The sequence below is a fragment of the Diceros bicornis genome, chromosome 7 (assembly GCF_020826845.1).
Source record: "Diceros bicornis minor isolate mBicDic1 chromosome 7, mDicBic1.mat.cur, whole genome shotgun sequence".
NCBI lineage: Eukaryota > Metazoa > Chordata > Mammalia > Perissodactyla > Rhinocerotidae > Diceros > Diceros bicornis.
The window spans coordinates 44,109,868-44,132,454 of record NC_080746.1 but is presented as its reverse complement, the minus strand read 5'-3'; the positions used below and the strand labels follow the sequence as shown (position 1 = coordinate 44,132,454).

The window sequence follows — 22,587 nt, the reverse complement described above, 5'->3', positions numbered from 1 at the left end:
ATTAATTCTACTGATTACTCAAAAGAATTGGAAACATATTGGAGAGTTTAAGATTCAGGAAAGATTCAGGGAAGAGGGAAAAGGTTGAGAATTTCAAGAAAGAGGCAGATAAGAAGAAACATCAAAATCAGAGATAAGTTTGAGATTATGAGTAATTTCACTCAAAGAATGTTAAATTTGTACCAGGAAAAATGTAGTATGATTAAAAGGGATAAACAGTGTTTATTTAAGTTTTCCTCGAGTTCCACATAATTAGATAATTATCAGAGTTCTAAAATTCATAAAAAGAAATGATTTCAATTTTGTTAAACAAGATAGAAAATTTCTTAATTCCCAGTGATTATGCATTTTATAGTTATTATTTGAGGTTGTCTGCTATATCTGTTAGTGAAGCAGATTGAAATCTTACTTTTTTATTAAAAAAATACTACTAATGGCATCTAACTCAGAATTCCTATCTTGAATGGAACAATTCCTATTAACTTCATAGTAGATCAGAGGGCACTGAATAGTATAAACAAAAGGAAATAACTAGATCACCTATGCTCTGCATGGCTCCCTTCAATCCCAGAATATTAAGCAATAGGCAAATACAGAATCACATTGTGTTAAACAAAACGACTACACATTGATTTTTTTTCTTTTCTTTTTTACTTCGAACAGAGATATCCACCCCTATTCACTTTAGTCATGAAATGTCCTGCTGATAGCATCACATATCACACTTGTAATATTTAATGAAGACTGGTAAGTGGAGATTGTTTTCTTACTAAAAAAATCTTTAAACTCTTCATAATTTTCCAAATTATACTTAATAAATGCTTCTTTCTTTCAATCTAGTTGCTTAATACACTCATCCTTTGCCATACAGGTGTCGCATTACGAGTTTCTGCTTACACATAACCATATTCATTCTATGAGGGTAAATTTTATAGTAATATGAGACTATGGCTTGGTATACATCTGAGAAAAGTCATGTACTGGCAACTGCTTTCATTTCAATTTTTTCACAGTGTATACCACAGAGTCGAGCACGTAATATATGCCCAATAAATATTTTTAAATTAACGAATAAATTAATTCATTTGTTGTAGCATCACACGGACCTCACGCTCTATTATGTATGCTTTTATATTCTACATATTTGCATTGAAATATATTGCACTTTGTCAAAAATGTATAATGTATTTTGTCCAAAAATTTCTCTCACATCATCAAAAATGTTGCTACCAGGTTTTAATTATTTTTACAACTTCATACAACTTGGCAAATGAAAGTACCACCAAACTCCCAAATAATTTGGATTTTTTTGCATTTTATTATTTATTTGAGCATTTACTGTTAACAAAGGTATATAAATACAAATTTATATAATTAGTGACAGTTTGATTCTTCAGAATATATTTTAATAAAACCTAGAGCTTTAACATTAAATGTAATACAAATTAATAGTTGTTTATATTTTTATTTTTTCTGAACTAAAAATGGGAACTGACTATGCTCATGTAATAAGGGATAAGTATACTAATTTGGGAATTGAGAACTACCAAAGTAAGTTTGATTACAAATAATATAACCAGATAGCTTGTTTAATTTTTTTCAGGGTCTTGATATAGATTTTCTCTTTTCTCAATTTACTTCAATAAAACATATTAATTGCCAGCTGCATTTGTAATTAAATTTTTTTTAATTCCATGAAATTGAAATTAAACTAACATGACACTTCAATATGTATTACTTAACTTTTATATTTCTATGGCTTTTCTAAATGATAAAAAGCCATCATATGACAATGCAATAATACAGTCTTCCTAAAGAATAAATGATTCTCTACTCTTATTAGGGAGAGTCAAGGCTTGAAATCCTAACCCAAATCTGGTGAAAAGCAGACATATGACTTTTGAAAATAAGTTATATAACCAAAGAAATATGAAGAAGGTTTGTGAAGAAATTGTCAAAGATACAAATAGTTCTGTTTTTAGAGTCCTTGAGAAAAGGAGCACAGACATATCCTTTTTACTCTATTTATATTCCACCTACTTTTCATTGTAGCTACGGGTAGAACTGCCTTTCAAATTATATTAATAATAATATGCTAATAATAGCACCAAAATTTTTATCTTTATCATTTCATAGATCATAAAAAACTCTGATAATTTCTGATAACACAGTAAGTACTTGATAAATAACAGTTATTATTGTCATTGTTATTATTTGGGCTATAAGGATCTGTAAGAGAGCATCAGTTTTGTTTTGAAACTAACATAGCTATTAAATACCATCTGTTTTTTCCCTAAGATCCACATCATTTCCTTTGGTTTTATAGTCAGGCCCACGGGAAGCCTCAATGTGCTACAGTTTAGCTTTTATTAACAAAGTTGCAGTTACTGACTAGTGAAGGTGCAGGAGCATGTCCAATTTGAAATTTACAAAGTTATGTATCCATTGTGTTTATTTTTTTTTTTTACTACAAAAGATGTTCATGCTTGTTATAAAAGTAAAAATAATCCAGAAGTGTTTAAAGTACAGCATTAACTTTCCGCCTTCAATCTCCTATTTCCATACCCCCACCTCCTACACACATACACACACACACACACACACACACACACACACACGCACACACAGTGAAGATAATCATGCTAACAGTCTAGCTCTGGGACTTGGCTCATTTTTCTACACCATAATCCCTCTCAGCAATTGGAAGAGAGGTTGTAGGATCTGGTTGTAATGGTATCAAAGCACTAAGCACCTTAACGTTGTATTATATGATTGCAACCCTAACTTTCAAAAGGAAATTTGATAAGAATCTAAAACTCACTTCATTTACTGGTGACTTTCCTAACTCATTCTCCACCTCATTTAATAATCAATTTTAACTAAGCAAAGCCAAATCAAAACATTATTTATAGGGGTTTTCTTCATATTCAAGATAAGGCAAGGCAAATTCTTGGCAGGCTAATTTTGAAGGTACTTACTGAGCACTTGCTATGGGCCAAACTTGATGCTAAGTGCTTTACACGTATTTACTTTTCAAAACAGTCTTATGGAGCAGGTATTATTTCCCCAATTTGATAATGAGGACACTAAATTAAGTGACTTGACTAAAGTCCCTCCACTAGGAAGAATATTAATCAGGACTTTCACTCAAACCTGCCTGTGTTCACGCTACTACTTAAATATATTGATTCCAAAGGGTCAGAAAACTTCAATTTCTGAGATGCTTTTGCAACAAACTTTGTGAATTTAAGGTCATGACTGCTATAGCTCATCCGTTTCATAGAACTACTTTTACTTCTAAAAGTGCTCTCTTCTATCTTACCTCACTTTATTTTATTAATGCATTTGGCCTGATCTTCACATTCTCAAAAGACATCAAATTCAGACTTAACTATATATCAAATGAGATTGTGCATATACTTATTGGGAAAACTGAAAGAAGACCATCCCTTTATATGTTTAAACTTGTGCCTTATAACACACCACATCACACGTGCTACACTATGATTTGTTTTATATAACCAAGGAGTCATCTTATGAATAATATAAATACATCATAGCATAAAGACATATACAAAATCGTATAAATACATTGTATTTTATGTGTTGTCTCTGTGTGTGTTGGGGTGAAGTTAGACATTTTAATTTGTTGTATGTCAACTTTTAATACCAAAATTGTAATTAATATCTTTTGACATTAATTTTTAACACACTGCATTGGGATATTCAAAAAATAAAATGTCCCCAGGCGTGTCTTGATCTATGATAAGAACTAGGACTTGGAACTTTCCTCCAACCTCTTGGTCCAGTGTCCTCGCCATTGTCCCATATTGATGCTTATGCTATTTATCAACAAAATATTAATTATTATAGTTTACTCAAAGTCTCTACCATTTCCCACCATGGGTGCGTTGGAATTCTTGCTTGTTTTTGATAGTAAGACTTAAAACTCACCCATCCAAGAGAGACAACCCAAATAACATTGTCACAGAAGGATAAAAGTGCGTATGTGAATTGCATTTCTCTACCAATTTATTAACAATATTAAAAAGAAAAATAGAGTAAGTTGCTTTTAAGCATTTCTTTTAGCTGTAAGACATAATAAGAAATACATTTTAAATGGTAACCCACAGCACACATATGGCTGTATGCAACTAAAATTAAAATGTACAAAATAATATCTATTCTTACTATCATGTAATATACTCTGATATTTATTTTCTACTCTATCCTGTTTTATTTTACTCTATATTATCAGCTGGACTCAACCCACTAAATTGGTTTTACAAATAAGTCATGAGTTATGATGTACTTTTTGAAAAAACACTGACTAGACAGTCTCTTTCCTTTGGAAGACTCTGTGTGTGTGTGAAAATTGATGCATAAAATGCATCATGGGGGCGTGATCTCTCATTTCAAAGTTCCCTAAAATGAATACATCTGACTGTCACACACACACCTCTTGCCAAAAAGTCTCCTCAATACAACATTTGGTTAAATTGAAAAGTCTTTCTGGAGTATTTGCAAATGTGCCAAAACGAGATTTCATAACTTCTAGTCCTGCTGAATTCCAAAGAAGTCTTTCATACATAAGGCTACATTATTTAACAATATGTCCTCCTGCTCTTAAAAAACGCATACCATACTGTTTCCTTCCATAATTGGCAGCTGAAGGATGGAGTGTGGGTCTGCAATGGAGATGTAAATAGAAACAGCCACGTACAGTCTGTACTTATCATCAGACTCAATCAAGGTCTTCTGTGAGGCCAACCTGTTGCCACACGCCTCCTCCTTAATTTATTTTCTTTTTACTGTAATTAATTTCTTCTATGGGAACAAAATGAAAGATGCTGCTTTCAAAGCTAGATAAAAAGACACACGAAATATCTCAAAAGATTTTCTCAGTGGGGAAACAAATAGTGTTTTCTTGTTTCCCAGGGAGGGAAAAAGAATCAATGGACGTGCATTCCACTTTTTCTTGAAGCCACAACCATCCCAATATAAATGGAGAAATTATCTAAAAAGAGTTGGCCTTGGGAACAAATCCTTGTTCTGCCACTAACTAGCTGCAGTATTATGGGGGAAATTACTTTCTCTTTCCATACCTACTCTCTAACCTATAAAATAATTACTTTATCAGACTGTGTTATGGAATAGATGAATCAACTAACAAATTAATGAAATATCACAGTATATATGACCATGTTTTTACTCACAGAATAATAAAATCTCAATTAAATGACATTTGATTGTCAATATTGGGAGTTATCAAAAAGGACAAATAGTCCAACTTCCTCTTTCCTCCAACTGAGGTTTAAGTTCATTTTTCCACAGCTCCTCCGAGTGGTTATCCATTTCAGGCTTGTGCATAGGAGTTACAGAGAATTGACTCACTATACCTCCTATGAGAGGCAATTCCTTCAGTGAATGGTTCTGTCAATGAACAAAAAAATCCTTTTTTAAATTGAATCATAAGTTGTTAATCTGGTATTTCAGTAATTAGCTCTCTTTGTAATGCTCCTGGCCATAGAGAGTGAGTATAGCTCCTCTCCACCTGCATTTTCCAAATACCTAAAGGTAGAGTCAGGTCTCTGCCATGTCTTGTCTTCTCTCTGCTAAATTTATTCCCTGATGACACGGTTTCAAGTCTCATAGCCATTTTGGCCACTCTCCTTGAGCAGGTCATGCTTGGTTGCATTTGTTTTAAGTGTGATGCCCAACATTTAACCCAGCTCAGGTCTGATCTGTGGAAGCATGAGAAGAGCAAGTCACAGAAGGGTAGTTTTGGAAGGGCTCTCCAGGAACATCTTGTCTAGCCCCTTTCATATGACGAAGGAAGGAGTTGAAGTGACTTTCTCAGAGTCACATAGTAAAAACTCCTGGCTCTGATGTCAGTGATATTTCTTTTAGTAAAACTAGTCCTTTTAATTTTATTTTTTTCTACCTCCAAGATATCATTAATGTAATCTTCATCTTTCATAAATCTACTTTCAAATTAATAGGATAATAGGAAGGTTATTACTCTTCACTAGACTTACTGAACAGCCTACAAATACAGAAAAACTTCCAGTAACTAAAGAAGAGATGAGGAAAATGTGGTAAATAAGAAAGAGAGACAGAAACACAGAGAGAGACAGAAAAGAAAGGAAGTAAAAAGGTCCTCTCTCTAGACTTCTGTGGCTCTCTACCTTGTTTTTTCTTATGTGCTTGCTTCATGTGTGTTGGGTAGAGTAGAGTTTGCTGTGCAGAAATTGTTTTGCATTGGAACATAAACACCTTACATCATGCTCTCCTGTTCCATAGCTTTCTTCACTCAGAAGCAACCTTTGTTACTCATGGCTAAACTTTATAAACGTAGAAGCTAATAAGGTTCTAATGACTAAGGAATGGAGTCAAAAGACCAGCTCTTAAATAAATAGAATGAATGAACATTCTGAATATCCCAACCCTAAAGCTCAGACAATCATGTCAACTCTGTGAGATCTGGAATGAGGGAGACCAAGGAAAACATGCAATGGGTGCAGCTCCCATCCATAAAATGGATAACTACTAAATACTTAACCGGCATACACACTCAGAGATGATCTTCATGTTAAAGGAAGCATCTGATCAGTTGGAACTGTAGTGCCCACATTTGTACATCATTCCAGGTGTGTATTTGTGTGTGTTGGGGGAGCAGTGCAGTGATATCCTCTGACTACAAAGTTCCCTCTAACTTAGTCATCCTGGGCATGGAGTATTTGGGGGAAAATTCTGGTATTTTCAGCAGTGAATGGACAGCAATAGCGCCTAAGAAAGTGAAAAACAGGAATGTTACCTCAGCTGTGAGTCTTTTATTGATGAGTCAGAGGCCAAGCCTGAATTTGTATTTAAAAAACAAAAAGGAAAAACAGGGCCCAGCCCCACAGCCAGGTGGTTAAAATTCCATGCTCTCTGCTTCAGCAGCCGGGGTTCACGGGTTTGGATCCCGGGCATGCACCTACACTACTCACCAGCCATGCTGTGGTGGTATCTCACATAGAAAATAGAGGAATGTTGGCACAGATGTTAGTTCAGGGCTAATCTTCCTCAAGCAAAAAAACCCTGAAAATAGGGAATATCTTGCCCAGGCTGCAGCTAGATATGTCAATGGATCCTATTTTTTTCCCTGAAAGAGGCAACAATAACTCCTTAAAGGCTACTGGCTAAGAGAAGTAGGCTATTCTGTCTGGAAGGGAAGATGAGAGAGAATGTACCTCTCAACACACTTCCCAGAACTACTTGTATTTCTTTCACGACTAACAGTGAAGTTTCTGACAGTGATGTACGAATATGAAGAATTGCTTCTTTACTATTGAAGTTGCCACTGCATTTTCCCAGATTATGGATCCATAATCTAGTCTAATCCATCTAATTTAATGAAGAGTCCACCTAAAAGTCTCTGCATCTTCTGATTTTTATGTATTGTTATGTCAGCGGTAACCAATATAATTATCAAATCAGTACATAACCACAAAGATTTCTGGGGGTCTAAAGTTTTTAGAATTCTTGTGAAGCAGAGGGAAATCTTTCAAAGTTTCTGTAAACCTTCAATATGACCCAGGCAAAGAAGGAATTCATCTAATTGGTCAAGAGCAAAGAGGTCATGCTATTCCTCAAAGCTAATTTTTATATAAATGAATTCATTTGTGGTCCCTGCTACTATTTCAGATAGGCATTACAACGTTCAGCAGATTGGCGTCATGGAGATGAAGGGGAAAGGAATAAAGCAATGAAATGGAGAAATAATACAACAGCAAAAAAAAAAAAAGAACTTGAGTAATTATCCCCAACAGTGATGTGGAAACAAAATTCTGGACAGGAATCTTGAGTTCCAAGACACAACGCTGTAACCAATTACGTACAAGTAAGGCAAAATTACTTGTTCTTACTGTCTCTGTTTCCTGAACAGGAAAGATAAAGGAGTTAGATTCTAAACCCTTCTGGTGTTAACATTCTATAAAGCTTGCGTGTCTGAATTATTATCACGATCATCTCAAAATCTGTCTCAACTCGCAACACTATTCAACCCCTTGAGAAACAAAATGAAACTCTTTCTCAAAAAGTACTCAGTAGGGCTCACAGTGAGATTCTTCATCTTTCCAAACTAAACTGTCATCTCAATACAATCACAATTAGTAGAAAAGGTGTGATGGGAAAAGTGTGCTCCCACTTTTTAAGTTGACCTAAGCTCATAGACTATGAATCGCAACCAAAGCTTGATTGTTATCACATTTTTAAATAACTGATAGAAAACCATAACATAGCCTGAAAGTGGTAAAACATTGTAACACGTAGGTTAGCCTGAGGACAATGTTTTCAATGACGTCATATTACCAGTACGACTTATTGGTACATTTTTCCCCCAGAGCATCACTGACATGTTTTTTTGGCTAGAACAAATCGGCATTCCCAGATCATCAGATGGAAACAATAAATTCAAGAATTAGTGCAAACCAAAAAGGGAGTGGAGTGTGAATAGCATTTTACAATTAATCAAGGGAGGCGTTTTGGCACCTCATTTTTATAAAGAAGAAAAACTGCGAAAAAATTACAAATGCCGGCTATTTATCCACAAGCTATATATTCATAAATAGTGAGCTAGGTACTATTCTAACACAAATTCATCCATTCAGCAAATAGTCTTTGCACACCTATTATGTGCTTGGCACTCCGATAGACCCTAAGGCTGTACAATGGAGTTTCAATTAAAGTCAGCAAAAATTATGAAGTATGAAAATCCTGTAAGTCATTCATAAAGTACAATATACACGGTTTTGTGTATAAAATACAATGTAAATGACTTTTCTCAAGGAAATTGAGCTAGATCAAGGGGCAGCATGTAATAATGGAATATATGCAAGTGTCTGACTATTTAAAGCATTCAGACTTCAAGGGAATTATCAAATCTCTAGCTACAGGAGTATGGGTGAAGAACTTTAAATTTTCCTTCTTGCCCACAGCACTTATTTCACATTTAAGAAAGAGTACAATATGGGTTTTTTTTCACATTTAAATCTGAAGAATATTAATGCATGTTAATAAATTTGTTTTGATTTTGAAGGTTAAACAGTGTAGTAGTATCCAATTTGGGGGGAGGATTAGAGTTTAAAGTCATTGGGATGAATATGCTTATAATTGAAACTGTCTTGGAGTATTCATTATTGTTCATAAATTTATGGTTAGCTGGATAAATTTTATGGTTTCCGCTGGGCTCTATATGTGATTGCAGTTAACTGTGGGTCACAAAGGCAATTCTGTTGATCTTCACTGAGTACCCTCACATAGTTGAGGGTCAAGTGCTCTAAGATGCCCTCATCTGGAAAACCTGGGTGCTCTCATCACATGGTGATGTCAGGATTCTGAGACAGACAGACTAGGAAGTCCTCACTTCCACCAAATTTTATTGACCAAAGCAGTCACAAGGTTAGTGCTGCATGAGAGTGGAAGGGAACTAAGAAGTTACAAAGCAAAGGAAACCATCAAAGCAATCATTCTTCCACACCTCTAAACAGGCAAGCACCATTGGTCCTATGCCATAATGTGCACACATACCAAGGCTGCAAAATTACTGAGGCAAAGGACCCCTTAAATTTTCTCAGAGAAGAGAGAGTGCCAACTAGACTGACTGCTTTAAAAGGAGTAAAATTATCTCTTCTGAGTCATTATATGTTCCTTTGCTACACACAGTTGAAAAGCTAGTGTGGTCTGCCTTTAAATAAAAATTATTTCTTTATTTCCTTTTTTGTTTTCATACTATTAATCTCTTTGCCTAGAAGGCCTAGGCACAATTTCTGTATAATACAACAAACCATAGTAAATACACAGTCCTATAGCCACCAAAACAATAAGTGAAGGAAATAGCAAGAGATGAACATTGAAGCAGAAACCCAAGTCTCCTTGTGCTTTCCTCTGGAATTCTGTAATAGCATACACTTTCTCAAAGGAACATCTCGTGACAGCTGCCAAGAGGACTGAGTGACACAGCACTGCCATGTTTAAATATAAAATAAATGGGCAATTTGGAGGGACAAAGCTTTTCTTGAAAATAGGACAACAGCTTTTCATAGACATCAATGCCTCATGTGAAAGCATTTGGAAATTTCCACACTCTTCAAGAAAGTGGAATATCAACTGAGCAAAGGAGGATCATTATAAGGACATGAGAATAAGTTTGGGATATGGGGGCTGAGGGATCTAGGGCTAGAGAAAGTTATCCCAATCCCGCCAGAGAAAGAGGCTGAAGAACTTGCATTGTCATTTCATGGAAAATCCCCCAGGCGCTTTCCGAAGGGCCAGGCAACAGCAAACCAGGCATCATCTTGGGGAGCTTCTACTACCCAGAAGAGCTGTATCTCGTTACACTCAAGCACTTTTCTCACCCTGGAGGTGAGTTTTACCTCTTGAAACTTCCTACTGCACCACTCCTACACTGATAAATTGTAAGATGTCACACCATATAACTTCATTATCCACATACTTGCTTGAGATCAAAGCAATATAATTACTTCTTGACTAAACCATATAAAATGATAAGCCAAAGAGTATTTCTCCCAGTCTTTGAATGTTTATACTCAAAGTTTGTTCTCTCCTGAATCCTAGTGGTATCATCCAAATATTTTGCCAGTGTTATTTGGCAGCAAAATTTAGTGGCCTATTTTTGGCAAAATAATTAAATTTGCCTGAATTTGGCAATGGGATTTTTATTGGTTTATTTTTTACCCACAAATAGAATGTTTTCTTTTAAATGTTATGTTGCCATAGGTAGTTTATGCTTGTAATACACAACTTCAAATGATTGCATGTAAAAGTTATACATGAAAAGTAAGTCTCTTCCATTCCACCATATTCTCTAACTACTTAGATCTCCTCCCTAGAAGGAGCAACTGTTATCAGTTTTGCTCTTCTCTGAGAGCAATTCTATGAATATTCATAAAATGGATTATATAAACCCAATTTTACACAAATAACACATCAATACACACAACTGCACCTTGCTTTTTTACTTAAAATGATCTTGGAGATAATTATTATTATCTCACTACCTATAGAATGCCTCATTCATTTTAATAACTATGTAATAATACATCGTATGGATGGATCGTAATTTATTTTATTAGATCACTATTGGTGTACATTTAGGTTAAAAGAAAAAACAGTTTAAATTAGTTACATCGCCAATGGTCATGGCGATGAGTTTCTCTTAGAACATACTCTTGGATTGGCTTTTCCCATATAATGACCAAACCCTACTCCTCTGAAGCTAGAAGGAAGTCCCTAATGAAATTTATGATTTATTTGAGGCAAACCAAAACAACTTTATGCTTGGCATTTTGCAAACATATTTTTTACTTTCTCATCTTCTCCTATTTCCCCATGCCCTTTGCTGGAAATCTATCCCTTCCTAATTTTCACAAATCGTCAGTATTCTTTTTGTTAGAATTCAACTGTCAAATTCCATTTCCTTCTCCACGATTTCCACCACGGCCCCCATCACCAGAGAGTAGGACTTGATTTTCTTCTCCCTCAATTTACTTTAGAGGCATATTTGTAACTTTGTGTCATCTTGAATTACGGTTACATAAGTATTAATGCATGCCTCATCTCCTTTGCTAGACTACATACACATTGACGGTAGCGATGTATAAAACATAGGGCTGTCATTCACAGGACTATCAGAGGGCCTTGCATATATTTGTGCATAATAAAGATGTGTTGCTTAAATATATCCTCAGTGTGTGTTTCTATTGGATTCCGTTTAATTATAATAGGACACTAAATTAGAAGTTAGTAGCTATGAGCCCTACTCCTGGCTCTGAAATGGCTATTAGGTATATATTGGATGAATTATTTAAACTCTTAAAGCTTTTGTATTTTAAAATGGAAATAAAATATCTGGATTGTCTATATCACTGGCTTGTTAAGAGAATCAAATGAAATAGTGGTTTTATAACAAAATTTCACCATTAGAAAAAACTTCAGGGGGCTGGCCCCGTGGCTTAGCGATTAAGTGCGCGCGCTCTGCTACTGGCAGCCCGGGGTTCGGATCCCGGGCGCGCACCAATGCACCGCTCGTCTGGCTATGCTGAGGCAGCATCCCACATACGGCAACTAGAAGGATCTGCAACTACGACATACAACTATCTACTGGGGCTTTGCGGAGAAAAAGTAGGAGGACTGGCAATAGATGTTAGCTCAGGGCCGGTCTTCCTCAGCAAAAAGAGGAGGATTGGCATGGATATTAGCCCAGGGCTGATCTTCCTCAGAAAAAAAATAAAAAATAAAAAACTTCAAAGTTCTCATAGTCCAATCACCTATCCATTGCTCAAAATCTTTGTATATCAACATCTCTGTAAGTAAACTATAAACTTATACATGAAAATTTCCAGAGGCATAGAAATCTCCATCCAATGTAGAAGCCCATTTTATGTTTGTACAGCTCTGAATATTATTAATAAAAGTGGCCATACAGTAAAATTCATATTATGCCATTTGATAATGAAAAGCTTGCTATATCTAATTGGTGATTGGTTACCAACCTCTGAAGTAGGCTCACTCTGGTCATTTCATTAATTCCCCAATAACTCAACTCCACATTTTACAGGATTGGCTTGTTTGGACCACATTGATAGTATTATTGCAGAATTTTTAAAAGTCTCAACTAATCCTCACAATGATTCAATGAGCTATAAAAAGTATATCGTACCTTCTGTGGTTTTCTATAGTGCTTAGTATATGCAGTATGTTGTCCTGGAAAGAGTGTTACGTTAACTAGTGAGTCTCACTATTTGAGTCACTTAACCTCTGTATGTCAAACTGAACCTATCCCAAATAGCTTTGGTTGAGAACTAATAAATGATGTATACAAAAGCATTTTAAAAGCACCATAAACCATAAAAAGAGCTATTATTATTATTAATTGTTAACAAAACCTGTCATGTTTTCCTTCCTCACTACACTCTGAGCATAAAGAAACAATAAATTTCAAAGCAATGTTGAATTATTAAAACTTACATGTCCTGAGTATGTTCTATACAAGGATAAAATTAATTCATACATATTGCCATTTCAGATTTAACTATACTTCCTATTGAAAAATAGTTGTAAGACTAAACCTTTTAGTAATCTTCTATCATAGCATATCTGAGCCAGACTGGATGCCTCAGACCTCATGTGCATTTATGTGTACTTCTCTTTAACTATCAGAAAGGATAGGCAGTTGGAGCAAACTTAAATAAATGTTTAAAATATGAGGTGTTCAATGAAGATCTAGAAAACTTAAAAATCTCTACCATCATTATAGCAGAAGTACAAATAATGTAGTACATAATCCAAAGAAAATTTCCATTTTGCCAAATGATGGCCACATAAACACTCATATTGGCTTAAATCTATGTCTCTCTAGACATCTTCCACCTAGTCCCTTCTTATGTTACGGGTATAACTGGGCAACTCAAAGGATCCCAAATAATTAAAAATATTTTAACCTTCTAAAATCTGAAATTTTACCTGAGAAGCTATTGAGTGCATAGTATAATATACTCAATGGATGTAAAGGAAACTTACCTTCTGTGTGCACAGCTGACACATAGGTCCAGTTGTACCTCTTCACTATGTCCACCATGGCCCGTGCCTGCTGGGCATCTGAAGGCACAACCCTCATGAAGTACTTGAACAGAGTCTTGTCACTCAGATCCATGCTTGTTGCTGAGTAAGCAATCTGAGGTATGTTGAAAAGCTGGAGCAAGTTCTGGACCTGAATGGCCACAGAACTGGAGCCAGGCCCAATGACCCCTACTATGGGCTTCTTGGAGCGGAAAGAAGAGGAAGAGCCATCCACACAGCGCACCAAACCTTCTTCTTCTTCTGAAGAAATGAGAGAGTCCCTTATGAACTCAATGCTCTGCTCTAGGGCCACAGCCGAGTGCCAGCAGGAATCCCTTATCTCACATCCCAGTGTGATGTTGGGCAAAAGCGTGGGGTCTGAGTTGATTCTTTCCAGGGTGTGCAGCATGGCCTCCACTCTCTGAATGCCATACTGTTCACGAACTGCCCCACACTTCCTCTCATGAACTTTGTCCACGGTGGGCTGATGGTGGACAGAAAAGAGAGCTCCAATAATGATGTCACCTGGCATGTGAGCCACCACCCTCCTCTCACTGGACTGTGCACTCCCACGGACATCTTCTTTCAAAAGCAGGACTGACAGAATCAACAGAAGGACCATTTTAGGAAAGGAGTTCAAGCTAATAAAGATAGCATGGTGGGGAAAATTTAGGAGAGTTCTGATAGATAGAGCTATGTCAAACGATGTCCTACGTTGAGTGGCAAACCAAGGAATTAGCCAGTAATTTAGACGTGCTCTTTAAAGGACCAACATGTCCCCAGGTACCATATAGTTAGATGCATCCATGTGGTCATGATCTTCAAAACCTGGAAAAAAAAATAGCATGGGTATTTAACAACGTAAGTGCAACTAGTTTGGGAAGCTCTAATGGTCTATTGCTAGTGGAGAAAAAGAGGGTTTTGAGGATGTAAGTTATCTACATCCAATTATCTTTCTGACTCTCTTTTGTCTGACTCTTTTCTGATCCAGTGATTTGCTGAAGCAGCTGATACAGCTTCTTGATCCTGCTCTGCTTAGATTAAGATTTTTTTCATTTGTTCATCTGGAGTACACAAAACCGAGTCTTACATGTGGCAGACCAAACTATACTCTCATATGAAGGTGAAAGAAAGCATGGTAAAAGCAAAACTATGCCATGAAAAGAAAACTTCAGGGTGTATGCACCTTAAAATATTAAACGTTGGTGATTTCTTGGTTATGGTATTTTTTGTTTTAGAAATGCTTTTTGTTTCTTTCTAAATTTTCAGCATTGAACATTCATTAATTATGCAATTATAAAAACAAAGTTACTTTTTAAAAAGAGCCTACACACCCTCCCTTCAAATGCAATATAAAGCAAGTTTAATAATCTTCCCAATAAATAAGTATTGTGTCTAGTTTCCATATAAGACAGGACAAAGACAAATGAGGTCAGGTGGATATTTCCAAGTTAAACGAACTGTAGGAGAGAAGGAAGAGGGTTGAGAGATTACAAAGTAAAATGCCCCCCAAATACATAAGCATGGTGAAATGAGCACCAATTTTTGGAGAAAAGAATATTCAGGTTCAAATTCCAGTTCTGCTATCAAGAAGTATTAGTAAATTGTTTAACCTCTCAGTACCAGAATTTCGTCTCCTAAAAAAAAGGGTATAATATGTGCTAGGCTACCCTTATGGGAATCAAAATAAGATATCAACTATGCAAATATTTTGTATATTGAATAGGGCTATAAATATTCAAGACATAATCTTTTCTGTTATTAAATTTCCAAGGGCATTCTGTGGATAGGTGGTGAGGACAGAAGATTCTCTGGCAACCCACTCGGTCCTCCAGAGTCTTCAAAGCAATTACAGAGTCTTATAATAAAATTCACAGTAATCAGTCCTCTATCCCTGATCCAGGAAAATTTTCCACATTATCAAGACTCAAAAGGCTGGAAGGATGCATGTTTGGAACTACCCTTCCAAGTAGAAACTCAGTAGAGCTATGACTATAGTCATCTATTTCAGCTTAAACTCCTGGGAAGAAGGAAATTTTGTCCCAAGTTGCCTACAGCAAATTCTAGCATCATTTGTAAAAGGGAACTGACACCTTAGTGATTCGGATTATTTAAAGGATTGTATAAGAGACTTATTTTGTGTGTTATCATCTCTGCCAGCCAAGGATCTCAAATTGTTCTAAAATGACTAACTCCCTAAACACCACCTTTCAAAGACAGGTGATATTTCTTGAGGAATTTATGCAATTATGATGCTTCTTCAAGAATACTAATGGTTTTCAAAACTCATCAGATCTGCAGAAATTCTAGTCCAGACACAAAATGCATATAACCTGAATCACATGTCTAATCACTCTCATTCTCATTTTCACCATTTCCTTCCACTGTTTCCTATGGCAACAGAGAAAGGCTGCCTCAGTATAGTGCCAAACACGAAAATAAAAAACCTCATCAAATAACTAGGTGTTCCAGAATAACTAGATATTTGGCAATATTTAGGGGAAAAAATCAGTTTTGGTATGGAATTTGGCATTGTAGACAAGGGGAAAGGGAACAAAGACTGATATTAATTTTCTCATTGGGAAACTATCTCACTATTCTCAGGCTTTCCCTTCACTTTGCTTAAACCTAAGACCTGGGGGCCAGTGCTTATTCTCATGATCACGTGAATTCTATGGCAGAGAAAAAGAAAAATCTAAATGAAAAGGAATCACAATTTCTCATTAGATCCAGAATGTTGTGAGCAAACTCAATAACAAAACTGGACTCATTTTTATTACGTAAGGGCATCAAAGCAATATGAGAGACTAGAAGTAGCCCACCATTTGATAAAACTAAAATATCAATCCTGTGCTTTTTATTAGTTAATTTTAGGCAAGCCCTATATATGGAGATATAGTATACATATTATAACACCGAAAGATTGTCTTCCTATGATAGGTTAAATTAATTATTTAACTCATTCAACAAATATCTATTAACTATTGAGTGGAAAGACTAATGTAACAAAGAAGTGCAATAATGTACATTGATAGTTACCATCATTACCTTTCATTGAGCACCCATTATGCACCAGGCATTTACTCATTAACTCATTTAACAAATATTTATGGCAGCCTACACTACGACTCTCTGCTGGGAATTAAATATTCAAGAGTGAACAGGGTATACATGTTTCCTATATTGATGGGGCTTGCAGATCAGTACTCTAAAAGGTGACCTTAGCTGGAATTTGACGAATGCAAAGAAAAATAAAATGAAGAATGAAAAGAAGTCAGTCATGTGAAAAGCGTGACTAAAGCATAAAAATGGGAGGGATCATGGTACAAGATGAGGTTGGAAAGATAAAAAGGGCCAGACCATGTAGGATCTTGTAGGTTCTTAAAAGGAATTTGGATGTTGAGTGCAACAGAAAGCCATTGAGGAGATGTAAACAAATGATTGGCACAATCCAATCTTAGAAAAGATTGTTGTAGCTGCTCATTGTTCTAGTTAATGGGCTGGAGAAATCTGATTAGGAGACACATAATAATCTAGGTAAGGAATGATAGAGGCTTGGCTATGACTGGTGAAAGCAGATATGGAGAGAAGTAGACACAATCAGATATATTTTGTAAGTAGAATCAACTGGACTTACTGATGGACTGGATGTGGGTAGCAATGTACAGAGGAATCTGGGTCTACTCCCAGGTTTCGAGTCTGAAAAAAAACTAGTGTATTTTGGTACCATTAAAAAAAATGGGATAGACTTATACAAAAACAGATGAGGGGCAGAGGAAAACTTAAGGATTTTCTTTTGAACATGTTAAAGTTGAGATGCTTTTGAAGCATCCAGGTAAAGATGTCAATCAGGAAGGTGGATATGTAAGCCTGGACCTAGAGGAGCGTTTTGGGTTAGACATGTAAATTGAGGGTCACCAATATATAAAATCTTTGGAATGAATACAGTCTCCTGGAGAGCAAGTATGAATAAAGAAAAGGTGGAGCTGAGAAGTAAGCCCAACAGAGAGGTCAGGTTGTGGAAAAGTCAGCTAAGGAGACAGAGGCAAGCCAGAAAGCAAAGAGAAAATAAGAACGTGATATCAGAGAAGCCAAAAGAGAATGTCCTAGGCACTTTATATTTATCGACACACACAAGGCTTTCACGTCGCAGAGAAAAAATACATCCCGTTACCATAATATATCATAGATATATTCTATGTGCATTTTGTGTCTGTGTCTGTGTGTTGGTGTGTCTCTGTGTGTGTCAATAATCCTTATAAGAACCCTGAGATGTCCGTATTATTTTTTATCTCTATTTTCCAAATGATGTAATAGGATTTGATGAGTTAAAAACTAGCCAATCACTTAGAAAGTGATGGAGCTAGAATACATGTCTATGCCCAGTGACTCCATAACATACTCTTTTCATTATCCTTTGCTGCCTCACCACCCCTTCCTACAAAGAGAGATATTTCTAAAGCCCATGAAAAATGAGAAGGGCCACCTAAACACAGTTTGAACTTCCCAGGGATATAGAATCTTATAGGAGTTGCTTTGCAAACTAGAGGGTGAAGAACAATTCAGGAAAACAGGTGATTCAGCACATCGAAGGTACAAATGTGTTTGATTATCTAGTACAAGTGTATTTATAATGCCCTGGAATCTCCCACTAGATTATAGTCTGCCATATTATAAACTACAGACTTCTTCATAATCTGCCTTAGATACATACAATGGCTATATTTTATTGATATTAGCTGTGAAGCTCAGATACCTGGGAAGCATATTTTGAAATAAAATTATAACTTAGAAATTTGACAGAATTGTGCTATAACTCATCTTATTATAAGGTGAAACAAGTTATCCCATCGGTCCCAAAATATAAGAACTTAATATATTAATATAGTATAAATTCCAAATAGACCAGTAGGGTATACACCAGCTGTATCCACATCACTCATTTGTCAACTAAGTGTTTACTGAATAACAGTTGTGAAGTAAGCACTCTTCTAAGCATTGGGGATTCAATCATGGACAAAACAGACATAAATTCACACCCTCATAGAGCCTATAATCTAAGGGGGGTTGTCAGACAATAAAGAACATAAGGAAGTAAAATATTGTATACTACACAGTAATAAAAGTTAAAGAGAAACATAAGGCAGAGAAGGAAGATAGAAAGTGTCAGATTTGTGGGAAATTTTTAATAATGCAGCTAAAGAAGTATAAACTGTAAAAGTGAAATTTAAGAAAATACCTAAAAGAAGTAAAGGAGGGGCCAGCCCCATGGCTTAGCGGTTAAGTGCGCACGCTTCCCTACTGGCAGCCCGGGTTCGGATCCTGGGCGCGCACCCACACACCGCTTGTCTGGTCATGCTGAGGTGGCGTCCCACATACAGCAAGTAGAAGGATGTGCAACTATGACATACAACTATCTACTGGGGCTTTGGGGAGAAAAGCGGAAAAAAAAGGAGGAAGATTGGCAATAGATGTTAGCTCAGGGTTGGTCTTCCTCAGCAAAAAGAGGAGGATTGGCGTGGATGTTAACTCAGGGCTGACCTTCCTCACAAAAAAAAAAAAAAAAAAAGAAAAAGAAGTAAAGGAATCAGTCATGCAAATATTTAGGGAAAGAACATTCCAGTTAAAGGTAAAATCAAATGCCAAGTCCCTGAGGCAGATTTATGCTTAGTGTGTTGAGGAACAGCAAGGAGGCTAGTGTGACTGCACTGAAGTAAACATGAGGAGAGGAAGAAGTAAGGTCTGAGAGATAGGATGATGTTGAGTCTTTTTGGACCTTGAAAGACATTGGCTTTAACATTGCGTGAAAATGATTTTCTGGAAGAGTTTTCAACAGAGGGGGGGTACACATTGATCAACATTTTAACAAGAATAAGGGCACAAAGGCAGAACCAAGAGAGCAATTAGGAAACTATTGCAATAATTCAGGTGGGAGAGATGACAGCAGCTTGGATCAGGGAGATGCTAGTATAGATGGTGAGCACTGTTGGGTTCTGAATATATCTTGAAGAGAGAGTGAAAGAGTTTGTTGTCAGATCTGACTTGGGATGTGAAGAACAGAGAAGAATCAATGAGGACACTAAGGTTTTCAGCCTAAGCAAATAAAACATAATGCAATATTGACTGATATGGAGAAAACTGCGGAGGAGCAGATTTGGGTAGAGAAAAGAGAAATTCAGTTTTGAGATATCAAATTTTAGATACTTATTAGAAATTCAAGATGAGATATTGAACAAGCAGCTGGATGTAAGAGGCTGAATTTTTGGAGAGAGGTATGCATAGGAGATAGAAATGTGGAAGGCATCAGCATACACATGTTCTTTGTAAACCAGAAACTGGACAAAATCACCTAGGAAGTGGAAATAGAAAATAGTTCTGAGACTAAGCCCCAGGAAATTCCAATGGTTAAATTCCCAGAGAGAAGGAGAAACTGGCAAAAGAGACTGAAAATTTTTTTGAACAGAAACTTTTTCTTGTGAAGTATGTGTGTGTGTGTGTGGGGGGAGATGAAATGTGAAGTATTCATGTTATATTAAGCAAAAATAAAAAACAGACATGGTTGCATTTTCACAATAAATATTATGAGTGTGTGTATATGCATACACAAATTCTGGAAACGTGCACAGTGACATTAATAGGATGTTCTCTGGGTGGTAGGAATAAGCGTAATTTTTTATTTCTTTTTGTCATTTCTGTTTTCTAAATTTCAACATTTACTATCAAAATATATTTATTATTTGTGATATTTTTTAAAGTTTGGGATTGAGGGATCTGCCATCTAAATTTCTGCCCCAGTCTTCCTTGTGGCCTTATCTCCCCTCAATCTGCCCTTCCTTGGGAGTCTGCTATTCAAGGTAAATTTGTGTCTCCTCCAGGTAGACACCCCTTTGCCCCAATGCTTTTGTTCATGATGCTTCTCATATCTGATATGCTCTTGTTTCAGTGGCCTTCATGGCAGAGTTTTTAACAGCATGGGCTTAGGGGTCAAGCAGACCTGGGTTTGAATCCTGGCACTGCCATTTGTTGGCTGTGTGCCTTTGATCACTTAGCCTCTCTGAGCCTAATTAGAATGAGAATAGTACCTACCTCAAAGAATTTTAATAAGGATTGAATGAGATAATATTTTTAAATAGGCTCTTTACAAAATCTTCCCAGATCCCTCACCCTGCAGTGCTTGCTCTGTTCTCTGAACTCACATGGTGTTTTTATCCACACTTTTTTTATGATATTTATTACTGAGCTAGTATTGTGGTTGTTTATACACATTTTGTCTTCCAAGAGACTTCAAACCTCTTAAAGGTTAAATCTGTGCCATACACATCAGCTGGTATAATCCTTGCACAAAACAGAGGTTCAGTAAATCCTGCTGAATGAACAAATAAATAAAGTGCAGTGCCTCCACTTGGCTTTCTGGTCAACTACCTGATTGCAGTTCCAAGATAGTACCCCCTGCCCTACCCTGGAAAATTGAAAAATGGATAATGAAACTCCTTCTGTTCAATGGGTCCGGGCAATAGAGGACCTCAACAAGAGAAGCAGGGACTGACAAAGAAGCAGGGAGAAACCTTCAGTGTTCGCCATGGCTATTCAACATAAAGGAAAATAGCGTCATAAACTAGAGAGCCCTGTCGATGATTCAGTTTAACTGAGACCCATGGAGATGAAATGATTTTTAGCAGGCCTGGGACCAGAATCCAGCAAAGTGTCATCTTAAAACCCAGGTTTAATCACATTCTACAGCTTGGTGTCTGCTCTTCCATAATTTTCTAAGCATGTATTTTGTGTGTGTGACGAAGATCAGCCCTGAGCTAACATCTGTGCTAATCCTCCTCTTTTTTTTGCTGAGGAAGACCGGCTCTGAGCTGATATCTATTGCCAATCCTCCTCCTTTTTTTCCCCAAAGGCCCAGTAGATAGTTGTATGTCATAGCTGCACATCCTTCTAGTTGCTGTATGTGGGACGCGGCCTCAGCATGGCCGGAGAAGCGGTGCGTCGGTGCGCACCCAGGATCCGAACCTGGGCCGCCAGTAGCGGAGCGCGCGCACTTAACCACTAAGCCATGGGGCCGGCCCTAAGCATATAATCTTTTATACATAGATTTTTTTATTTAAATAGAATGTTAGTATGAAATCTATATCATAATATATTTTTATTCTTCTCTAGATCATGTATTATAAATATCTTTCCCATAGTTCCCATGATTGGAACTATGATAACAATAATTAAAATATGCTGAGAGCTTACCATGTGCTAGGCACTATGCTTAGTGTTTCACATAAACTGTCATTTAATTGTCATAAAAAAATAAGATAATTTTATGCATATTTTACAGATGATCTGAGGCTGAGAGAGATAGAATGGTTTGGCTAAGATTTCAAAGCAATTGAGTAGCAGGCCAAGATTCATACTTAGAACATCTCTTTCTTTTTAACAGTTGCATAGTATTCAATTATATGAGTGTACCAAAATTAATTTAATTATTCCCTATTGTTAGATATTTAGATTGTTTATAGATTTTCCTACTGTCATAAACAATGCTGCACTTTACTTACTTTTGAAAGTTTTATATAGGACAAAAGCACAATATTGTTGACATAAATGTTTTCACATTTTACAATCTATCAATTTACATTTTAAAAGGCGGCTTTAACTTCACTCTCAGTCCTTTCTTCTTAACTTCATCTATTCCGGGGACCATACAATGTTCTTTCTATGAGGACCTGCTCTCTCCTGCTTCTATACAAGTTCATGGGTGAGGTCACTTCTCCTTAGCTATCTCACCACAAGGTTCATTCATACATTTAGCAAGAGTTTGGTGGAAAAAAAGGAGGGGAAATAATAAAATCATATTACTTTGTTTTCAGTGTACAGTCTTTTTCCATTATTTATCTCAGTTCAACCTAAAATAAAATTACTGCTAAGACAATCTGATTATCCTCATTTCATATATCAGGAAATAATGTC

The 22,587-nt window shown here is 36.3% G+C and overlaps 1 protein-coding gene across 3 annotated transcripts in view; it reads right to left on the bottom strand.

Annotated features, from left to right (window-relative positions):
• GRM5 (glutamate metabotropic receptor 5) overlaps positions 1-22,587 on the bottom strand; it is a 543,453-nt gene that overhangs the window by 458,926 nt on the left and 61,940 nt on the right. For all 3 annotated transcript variants that reach the window (XM_058545440.1, XM_058545438.1, XM_058545439.1), the window contains one exon: positions 13,585-14,451. In XM_058545440.1, coding sequence (XP_058401423.1) covers positions 13,585-14,245 — 661 coding nt within the window. In that variant the 5' untranslated portion in view covers positions 14,246-14,451. The remainder of the gene's footprint in view (positions 1-13,584; positions 14,452-22,587) is intronic.